Source organism: Macadamia integrifolia, chromosome 10 (genome assembly GCF_013358625.1).
Source record: "Macadamia integrifolia cultivar HAES 741 chromosome 10, SCU_Mint_v3, whole genome shotgun sequence".
Taxonomy (NCBI): Eukaryota; Viridiplantae; Streptophyta; class Magnoliopsida; order Proteales; family Proteaceae; genus Macadamia; species Macadamia integrifolia.
Genome location: NC_056566.1, coordinates 18879015 through 18889846, shown reverse-complemented (window position 1 = coordinate 18889846; position 10832 = coordinate 18879015). Strand labels below are relative to the sequence as shown.

Genomic DNA, 10832 nt, shown 5'->3' with positions numbered 1-10832 from the left:
CGAACCCCACCCCTGGCATATGATGTAGCATACGTATATACCTTAAAATACGGATATAATACCTGTTTTATCCGTACATGGCCTTATGGTAGGTGCATGTACACGGCTTGGGCACTCCCGTCTCTTCTGGTACTGGCTCGGACTTGTCGGGCCAACCGGTGTTTAAGGTCACCCGTGCCATCATAGCCCATAAGGACCCCGCTCTAATTTCCTCTGGCTTGGTTCCTGTATGGTTAAACCGGTTCAACCGCGAAATCAGACCGGATTTAAGAAGCGGGGTATTACAAGATCTGCTCCATTCCTTCTATTTGTCCATGTGAATTTTCGACCAGAATAACCCAACCTACAAGCATCTACCACTTCCTTCCTTGAAGTGGCAAATGTCAGTGTGGTTTTTAGCTCGACCACCTTGATTCTCATGAGTAGCTGGAATGTTATTGAAATCACCCCAAACAAACCAAGGCTGATTCTTAGTTTTATATGAAATTCGTTTCAAATCAGTCCAGAATTTTCTTTCTCATTTTAAGATGTTGGGGCATAAAAACAAATTAAACGCCAACTATATTTTAATTCAGGAGTATATAGATGAACACTAATAATATTTTTAGAAGTAGAGAGTACTACAATATCCACATTGTCTTGCCACCATAATCCAATTCCACCAGACCTACCTTTAGGAGGAACATAAACATAATGATTGAAACATAGTTTCCTTTTATTTTATCAAAATACTCACATGTACATTTAGTTTCAGCAAGAAAAGCAAAACATGGCCTTTTTGAGTTAGTTAACTCTTTGAAGGCACGAACTGTCGAGGTTGGCCCAAGTCCTCGATAGTTCAACATAGGCCTATCCTCTTGTCCCTCATAGTTGGTCGCCTGCAATGTCACACCCCGCTATCACAAGCTAAGCCGGTGACCGAGTTAACACCGATTAACTTACAAACCTGTCAGGATCAATAATGCAGTGACTGCGATACAACATACATCTACTATTCTAAGATAAGACCTATGTTTTCAGTGGAAGGCTTGTTCATAATTATATATGTAATTGTTTCCCAAATACTTGATACCCAAATTGAGTTACAAAAGTTACATACATTTGGGCCCAAATGCATGATATATATATATATATATATATAAATACAACAATTTAAGCATCAAGTTATAAAAGGGAGTATATCAAAAAGAATAAAAAATAATCACTCAAGAGTCACAGCTGCTATGCAGCACAATCCTCGCACGTGCAATCGGCACCGTGCTAGAACTTGATAGGGACCCACCAGTCCTTAGATGGAAATTCCATAGTGGAGCCCGGCTCCTGCTCACCAGGAAGGTAACCTGTAATATCACATAAAAAGAGTTGTGCATATGGGATGAGCTCACTAGCCCAGTAATTGGAAAGGAAGACCACATAAGGCAAACCACACAAGCAATTACCAAACAAATGTTCCTATATGCAATTTATTTTAACCTTATTAGCCTAACAACATTACTAGGTCATAGGTTTTGTGCTACTCACAACCATAGTGCGTGTATGCCCAGGGGACGAGCTATGAACCCCATCATGCGATACGTCCATAGGGTTGTCAAATAAGGCCCACCGTTGGTACCGAAATTTAAAATATAAGCCGACTCCTGGTAAATTTAAATAAAAGAAAGTAAATTGGTGACTTCACCTGAAATAAAAGTAGTACGATCGACCCTTTGAATATATCATCCGGGTAACTGACTGTCCTAGCAATCAGCCATATGTACTTCAAACCGCTATAGGAGTTTGACAACTGCAACCCGATGCTTCCCCCCAATGATCCCCCAAGACGTAAACCCCTTGTTGGGGAGGGTCGTAGCACAAGGGTAAATCACATTCTAGCAACATGCCTCTATATGAGCATAGTACGATTACACAATGGCACTACGTCCCATACCACGTGCTACCATGCACTCGTTTTCAAGCCGTCTATGGTATCTAGAATTTAGCATTCATATCGTGTCCAAATGAAATTCCTTCATCACAAACATCAAGTCATAATAGATATTCATCATAAAGCAAAACATAATATATTATGTAAATACACATTCAAATGCGTGATATGGCATATCTGATGTCTAGTCTACACACAAGTGACATGATGACATGGCTAGATTAATATATGTTAAATGTTGCATAACATTCTGAAATAAAATCAGAGTCTACTCCCCACTTACTTGAATGTGTACACGGTGTTTGTACCCGATATGAAAAAGATCTGATGAGTGGATACACATATATTGAGTGTAAGCTATTATAAACATAATGGTTTATCATTTCACTATATTGGGGTCAAAATCATCATGTTTGAACACTAAAATCGAGTTTATAATCATAAATGGGGGTTGCCCATCAAATTTGAACCAATTCTAGGAATTTCTGGAAAGATAGGTGGGTTAGAGCCAAAGACCGATGTGCTAAGTAGGCCACCGGTTACTCCAGAGCCTAGAATCTGAGTTCTGAGAACTCAGGTGAGCTAAAACCAAAAAACAGGTGGGGTAAAAATACCCCCAATCTTTGAATGAAATCTTTCCAATATTATTCCCGACTTTCCTCTGGCTTAAGGAACTTGTTTGGGGACGATCCGGCAGTTCAAATCATTTGTCTAAGGTCCAATCATGTACCCTCAACCTAGATCTAAGATCAAATCAAAAGAAAAGGAAGATTCTTATCTCTTCTTTAAGAACACCAAAAAAATCCCAAATTTCATTTCTTTTGGTCAAGAACCTCCAAATGCTCTCGATCTTCGCCAACACTCATTTCAAATCCTTCAAAATCTTTATACACACCTTTCATTAGACCTTAATTATCAAAGTAGGATTAGCAAAATCTAAGTGAGTTCTTTCCTAAAAATCAAAAAGAGGGTTTAAGGATGGAGTTTTCTTAAGAATCCTTGGAATATATACAATACCTACCTCAAATTGAAGACCTCGGTGATCTTATCATAAATCCGGGCTCAAAATACTAAGATCCAGTTTCGGTGAAGCTCTATGATCAACTTCCCCTTCTTCCCCTTCTTCTTCTTCTTTCTTCTTCATCTTTTCCTTTCTTCTTCTTTCTCTCTCTTCTTTACTCTCCCATCGACCAACTAACATTAATGAGGGAAAAGACAATTAATGTCTCCCCTCTTTTTATACATGGGCCCCCAAAACATCTTTTATATCTCAGGTGGGCTATTTCAGGTGGACTAAACCTCAGGTGGACTATCTCAGGTGGGCTAAATCTCAGGTGGGCTAAATCTCAGGTGGGTATATCTCAGGTGGGCTAAATCTCATATGGGCTTCAATGAGAATAAACTCCCACATAATATTAGATTACGTTGGCACCCACAAATACTAGTACGTACCTTTACTTTTTGTACATGACCTCATGGTGCGTACAAGTACAAGGCTTGGGTACAGGAATTACACTTGGTACTCGCTTGGTCATGTCAGGCCAACCCGAGTTCAAGGTCACCCTTGCTACCATATTCCATATAGAACCTGTGTTGGTTCTCTCCGGTTCAACCTCTATATGATCAAACCAAGTCAATGCGATGGGTTTAGAAAGTAGGACATCATAGGCAACCTCTGCGGTTTTCTCATTTTCATAATCACTAGAACCATTTGAATTTGGTGTAACTGTGGCTTGGTAAGCTGGAAGAGTTTTAGGACTAACATGGGAAGATTGGATTGTGGTGGATATGGGTTTAGAGATACCTAGCATATGAAATATATGGGCTTGGGCCTGGCCTTGAGTTAGGCTTAATGAATCAAAATGGAATAGCTTCTGAAGAGCCCTTTTAGATACAATACTTTGATCAAAGATATCTTCAATGTCATCACAAGCTCTCTTTTCTTTCCCACCACAAGTGGCTATGTCATCATTAGCATTAATGTCCAGTTTTTAGGGCTCAACCATATGGCAAGAGTTCTCTTGGAGAGAGAGTTCTTCAACATCATCACAAGTGATTTTCAACATGCCAGATGAAGAAGATTTTGGAGTTGTATCTATTGTTTACGTGTTGGAACCTAGTATTAGAAGATCTTCTTTGTTGTATCCAATTAAAGATAGATAAATGGCAATATCTGCACATTGGTTGTCAGATGATAATTGCTTTTCATTTTGAAAATTGGGGCTACTCTATGAGCTTGAGGCGTAGATGGTTCTAGAGGTGGTTGAGAGGTGACTCGGTTGTCTTACCATCGTCTTCCAGCTCCGATCCTCTTTGTTCTTGTTCCTCAAATGAGTTAAGAGCTGCTGGGCAGATTCACCTCTAGTGATGGGTTCCTCTAATAGTTTGTTACCCTTAGTTGAATTATTGATAGAGCATCCAAAAAGTAAAGAGGCTGCAAATACTGCCAACCTTTCATTTTCCATAAGATGAGCTTCATTGACATTTGGAGGCCTAGGTGGTGGTTTGAGTTGTTTCTTTATAGAACTATTTGCTCTCAACCATGGACCGTAATTCTTATTGATAATTTATGGACATTGACAGCCCTCACCACAAGATTTTGAATGGCTTTGTTTGGAATTGAAAAGGAATCTACATCTATTATCATCATGACCAAGAATTCCACAGTAGTAACAAAAGGTAGGTAATTTTTCATACCTAAGAGTGATCCAAACACGAGAACCATCTTTAAGAGGAAGGGGCAAACCCGTTCTTAGGGGATAATTGACATCAATTTCAGTGAAAACCTTCACAAATTTACCTTCCATCCACTGATCATTGGTATTCCTTCCTGAAATTGTTGCTTTTAATGGAGAAGTAAAATGTTCCACCAGTTTGATTCCCACATTAGTTGTAACATACCCAGTAGGAAGGCCATGGAGTTGAATCCGAAAACATACATTACTAAAAGGAAGTTGATCCACTGGTGTTGAAGGACTCCATTTTTCAATAATAACTAAGTTTCTGGAGACAGACCAAGGAGCTTCATCCAAAACATATGCCCTATCCATTGGATCATTAAAACGACATAAGAGAGTGTTGTCGGTGATGAACTTGATGTCAATTCCACCCAATCCTCCCCAGGAAAACTTCAACACTGATTTAATATGAGAGCATCTGAGAGGTTTCCAAAGAAGGATTTTAATTGCAATGGTCCTACTTGCAGTCTCTATCTGTGATGGATCAAGATCACTGTCATTTAGTTGAAAATCATCAAAATTGACCCTCAATAGCTGCTTGGATTTTTCCATAGGATTGAAAAAATAGCGAACAAAAGGCAGATGTAATGAAGAAAATTGCAAGACAGATTAAGAGAGAAATAAGAAAAAGATGGCTAGATTTATGAAGCATTGATCAAGATTTGCAGATGCTATTTTCACCAATTTCTTTAAAAAACTATTTTGCATATAGAGATACCAAACAATTTCTCACAAAAAATCATTTTTGTTAAGTAGTTACCAAACCATTTTTATGTTTTGTTGAAAATTGGTTTTGATTAATAATTTTTGTTAAATAGATAAATATATATATATATATATATATATTTATTTATTTATACCAAAGAGGGCCCAAATAGGACTTCTCGCAGGGGTAAACTTGTCAAATAGTCAAATACCAAAAAGGGTTATCTGCTTTGTTCGTTATTTCTGAGTATCTGAGTTCTTCAATTATAGAAAGAAAAGGAAAGTGATCAGGGATCGACCTGGGACTGAAACTTGCCTGAAATTCCAATCAATCCCTGTTCTTCAAGGGTTTTTGATTTTTGTCTCTTGCCCAGTTAAGCCTATTCTATCCGAAAAAAGATTCTCTTCTCAGAGACAACATGAGGGGTGGATCGCATGGTAACTACAGAAACCCTTGCCTGACAATGCATCAACCTTGGGCTTCGCTGCTAGTTTACGGCATCAAGCGCATCGAAGGAAGATCATGGCCTGCTCCAATCAGAGGTACTGGCTGCGTAACCTTTTAAAAGCTTAGAATAGATGATTTCTCTTCGAATTTCGAGTTGTTGCTAACCCTCCTAAGTATAGTTCTTGTTCCGTGGTAAGTTCGGATCTCAGTGACTTGGGAATTCTTAACCAGGATAACACTGTGAAGTTGGGTTGCTTTGTGTTCGAAGTAAATATTCGTTATTTATTTGAACGCAGAACATGTTGAAGTTCTGTTCCTGTTTGTTGATCTTGTTTCATTTGTTCTAGCCTTTCTGTTTAGATCACAGGGAATGTTTTCTGGGTCTGGTTTAGTTGTTTATAGCCCCTTAAATGTATATCCTTCTTTTTCTTTTCTGAGTTTGTGGGTTTTTCTTATTACGCTGATATCTGTATATGAGTCGGTTTGAATTGGACATTGATTGGATTATGAATGACTAGGCCCGTGGGAAAGTTTTTCCCTTTGAGTTATAGGTTTTTCTTATCTTTGAGCTCCTTCATCATTTCTCTTTTAAGGGAAGCTGGGATTCAGTGGAGGTAATTGTGGGACCAACCAACAATTTTGAGATAGCGTGTTTGTCTTTGCAATTTATAACTACTACCACTAGAATATTTATCATCAAGCACTCAAAGCTGACAATGACAAAAGGTATAACAAATTTTCATTTACATTTCAACTGATAGTAAATCTACTCCTGGATTAGTTTCCATATAACCATTCAGGGAGTAAAATTTGTGATAGTGGAACAGAATACATACACGTAACATCTGGCTGCCTAAAGCTGTCTCATAGTTCACATGAACGCCATCTCTGAGTCTAATATAAAACTCTCATTGGTGCACTTGCCAATACGAGGAAAAACCCTTCCTTACCCACTAATCCACTTACTACATTATCCAAAGATGGAAGGAAAATTGGAAAGTTAAAGAGGGTAAGCAGGGGAGTAGGTTATTTATTTTCTTCCCTTCTTCTTCTTCTTCTTCTTCTTCTTCTTTTTTTTTTTGGGGGGGGGGGTCCTTTTCCCCCTCCGTGGGGAACCCCTATCTAGTCATACATATTTCAAATCCTTGAAGATAGATAGCTAAAACCACTTTAAACTTGCAGAGAAGAAGATAAATATTACATATGTAGAGGGAGAGAGGCAATAATTTATCAGGATGATATACAAATTCGGGTGAAGGAGACAGAAGCCTTGTCTAATAGAAAACAAAAGTTATGTTTCCACCTGATAATTAAAGAAACATAGACAAATTAGCTTTGATAAGATTTATACACTAGAAACCTTTATTCATTGGATTTTCTGAAAAATGAGTTGAGGCAACCTTATGATAATATAGAAAATATTTTAGAAGTAAAGAAAATAATAAAATCATTATGAAACTTAATGAAGGAAGCAGGTTTCTGGAAAAATTATTCAAACAGCTTGGAGGTTACTGTGAAAATTCTCTTAGATAATCACCTTGTTAGTGTTATTAATTGACACAGTTTCTCATTTGGAGGGATTTACGGTAGAAAATAATACAACGAGAAAGAAAACCACAACTGCAAACAGTTGCGTTGTTGTATATCTACAACTCTATAACATTAGAACTCCTTATCCACAGAGTGAGTGCCAACTGCTCTGCCACAAGGTAGTTATAACTGATGTGCTGCAAAACTTTCCAGGGCATGGTGTGTTGCAAGCCGTCCTTCTTGGTTGTTTCAGTACTGTTTCTTTTTTCCATTTACTGTATTTACATGAGGTTATATGGTTTCTTTTGCGATTCATACTTTTCTAAATGTGTTCTTTTCTTGAGATGATACTGAATATTAAAAATTTCGTCTTTTGAAGGCCGACTTTGGATTCATGCTGCTGGTAAGGTTCCAGATCCAGCTACCATTAAGGCAATGGAGGACTTCTACAGAGAAATCTATGCAGTGAATGGTATTACAGACATCAAGTTTCCAGAGCATTATCCGGTTTCAAGGCTTTTAGGTACTTAAAATGGCCCTTTTTTTTTAATTGAACCAACTAAAACAATATGTTTCTCTGTCTCTTTTTTATGTGTCTTTTTGGACTTTATAATGCTGATTTTCTTGGGGGTAGAATGCATATATTAATTCGTGCAGATATTTTCTCCTAATAAAAATTACCTTGGTTGTTCATGGTTGTCGAAGGGGAAGATGTAAATTATTCAAACTCTTCGTGTGTAAAAATTTGTCTCACTTATTGTTTGTTTGTTGAACCGTGTGTAAAATTGCATGGAATTACTGTGTTGGTGTTCTAAATTTTGTAAAAAAGGATCCAACTGTAGAGTAACTTTAAGGGGGTGAGGGAGTCTATGGAGTATAAGTTCATATTTAAATATCCAGATTTCCAAGGGATCTTCTAACCCTACATCCTTGAGACAGGTTGTGTTGAAGTAGTTGGGTGTGTCAAATGTGAAGAGCTGGTGTGCTGGGAGCAGCTTCCTGAAGGGGTGTGTGCCATTCTTTATTTGATCTATTTACATTTCAATATATCAATATGATAATGCCTTTTTTTATTTTTTATTTTTTATTTTTTATTTTAATGGCATTTAACGTTCTAGTTTTATTTAATATTTAACGTTGTCCACAGGTGAGGTTAGAAGGGCAAACAGATTTCTGTTGGCTGTGTGAACATCCAGAGGTATATTTGCACACTAAAGTTTTACAACTGATATGAGTTGATATTTTTATGCTGAAAAAATCCTTTCTTCTTTCTGCATATGCATTTTTGATTGAGTAATTCATTTCTCAATTTACGCAGAAGTTGGTAGTTCCATTTGAGATGCGAGGTTTTCAAGGAGTTTATAACCTGGAAAAGAAGGTATCTAGGCTGTTGGTTGACATGCTAGTCTTTTTTTTTAATTTTTTAATCCTTCTACGGTAGCGTTAAATTCAGGAGAACTTTTGTTTCCATTGTTGTGATGCTTAGTTTCTGTGTGCTTATGGTTTTGTCAATAGATATATGAGGCAGCAGTTAGAGGCCTTCGTTCAGTCGATGGTCCACTGCCTGTAAAGTTCCCACTTCCAGATCCGCGGGATCCTTTTTCATTGAAGCCAGGATCACTTACTGCATCCTTTGTTGGTTCAAAAGCAACTGTGGATAAAACACCAAATCTCACTGCAGCCATAGCTGGTGCAAGAGCCGCAGCTACACAGTTTTCAAAGGAGAAGAAGAAGTACAAAGCTTCTATGGTCCAGAAAGATGCATCGGAATGCACAAGAAGTCAGTCAGAGGATAAAATTATCAAAGATGGTAGAAGTGTATCTGGAGATGAAATATCTAATGAGGAATCATCTGCAAACACTTACAGACAACGCATTAGAAACATGGATCGTAGAGGAAATAGCAGCAACCAAAGTCATGCTACTATTAGAGAATCGAACCAACATTCCATAGCTGCTTCTAAGGTCAATTCTTTGAATCTTAGACTTGAATCCATGCATATTAATGCCCTAGCATTCTTTGTGTGCATAAACTAGATCCATATATCTATACCTATAAAAGCCGAAAATTTCATAGATTTGAATCCTTGGATAAAATATAATTTGATTGCATCTGTTAAACTGCACAAGAAATATATAAATACTACCAGTAGTATAAATAGCCTTTTTTTTTTGGGCCCCTATAGCAGCATCTAGGAGCATCTGGCAAGGTGGTGTCTGAAAATTAGTCAAATTCAAATTCTGATGGTCATATAAGCAATGCAAAATTTGTTTTTTTGGTAGAAAGCGAAGCAGTTTTCAGTTGCGTACAAGTGTTTGGGGTTTTGAGCCCTTGATTATGAGATACTTTGGATCATAACCTGCTAAAACATCTAGTACGATGATTTATTACTTCATAGACTTTTCCCAGTTTGCATACAAAATTCTTTAGGCACAAGAATTCAAACACTGAATGTATTACTGACAATTGTGTCGGATGTGAGAGTATCAAGTTCCTTATTACAGTATCTCAGATTGATATTGCATGTTGCTTAGAGCTCAAAGATAATGGCGGTAGGCTACTTTAGGTCAGATATTAGATCATCTATAAAATTTCATGTTTATTATTATATTTATCAAATGAGAATGTATTATTATTACACTTTTTTTTTCTTTTGGTAGAGATATATTGTTATACTAACCAACTGAGATTGAACTTACTTCCTGACGGAATCTTTGAATACACAGATTTTCTCCACAGCAATTAGGGGCCTTAAGCCAGCATAAGTATGATAACAATCATTGGGTTCATATATCGATTGTTGGGGTGAATGGCTTCAAGTACATTGTTTGAATGAGGCTTTGTTCCTTAGCATTTGCACATGGAGATCAGGTGAAATGAATCAAGGATTCACATTCAAGTTGTTGAAGATGCTACTTGAGGAATCAGAAATGAAGCTGTACAATATTTTCTTTTATGTTCATATGTTTATAACGTGTCAAAACAAATGCTATGGGATCGTCTTCTGATTAAGTGTTGTTCCTTTTAGTTTCAAACTTGTGGTGATCATAAATTATGAACAGAATTTTTTAGGAGAGTATGTATGGGACTTTTTTTATTTGATTTCTTTCCTTTAATGCATTTCAGTTTGTTTCATTGAAAAAAGAAATTTCACCAAATGGTATAACTGAAATTTCTTTGCAGATTAAAATCCTTTGAGAATGTCGTTTTCAGGTGGTATAATTATGTTCAACGGAAGCTTTGGATGCCTCATTAAGGAGTAGTGATTAGATCCATATAAAATGAGCTAAAAGAGTTATGGATAGGCTTGAAACGACCTTAGATGAGGTTGTAAGGAAAGACATGCAGATGTTAGGTTTGGATTCTAGTATGACCATTGAAAAAATTGTTTGGAGGGTAAAGATTCATATAGCCGATCACTTGTAGGTGTGATGTTTCTATGGTGTTGTTTTGTCATTTTTTTTTTATCCTCACGGATTCATGTAG

At 37.1% G+C, this 10832-nt stretch overlaps 1 protein-coding gene across 1 annotated transcript; it reads left to right on the top strand.

Annotated features, from left to right (window-relative positions):
- The first annotated feature begins 5603 nt into the window (after positions 1 to 5603).
- LOC122090937 lies at positions 5604 to 10448 on the top strand. Its single transcript, XM_042660716.1, has 7 exons — positions 5604 to 5910; positions 7725 to 7868; positions 8285 to 8352; positions 8493 to 8543; positions 8664 to 8723; positions 8861 to 9310; positions 10073 to 10448. Exons 1-7 carry the CDS (start codon positions 5787 to 5789, stop codon positions 10109 to 10111), a joined length of 936 nt encoding a protein of 311 aa, XP_042516650.1. The 5' UTR covers positions 5604 to 5786; the 3' UTR covers positions 10112 to 10448.
- The last annotated feature ends 384 nt before the right edge of the window (positions 10449 to 10832 follow it).

Excerpts from the sequence above, each read along its gene's own strand:
- LOC122090937 (XM_042660716.1), top strand. The coding sequence starts at position 5,787 with ATGAGGGGTGGATCGCATGGTAACTACAGAAACCCTTGCCTGACAATG. Across the intron at positions 5,911-7,724 it reads ATGGCCTGCTCCAATCAGAG|GCCGACTTTGGATTCATGCT; the intron begins GTACTGGCTGCG and ends CGTCTTTTGAAG. Across the intron at positions 9,311-10,072 it reads ATTCCATAGCTGCTTCTAAG|ATTTTCTCCACAGCAATTAG; the intron begins GTCAATTCTTTG and ends TTGAATACACAG.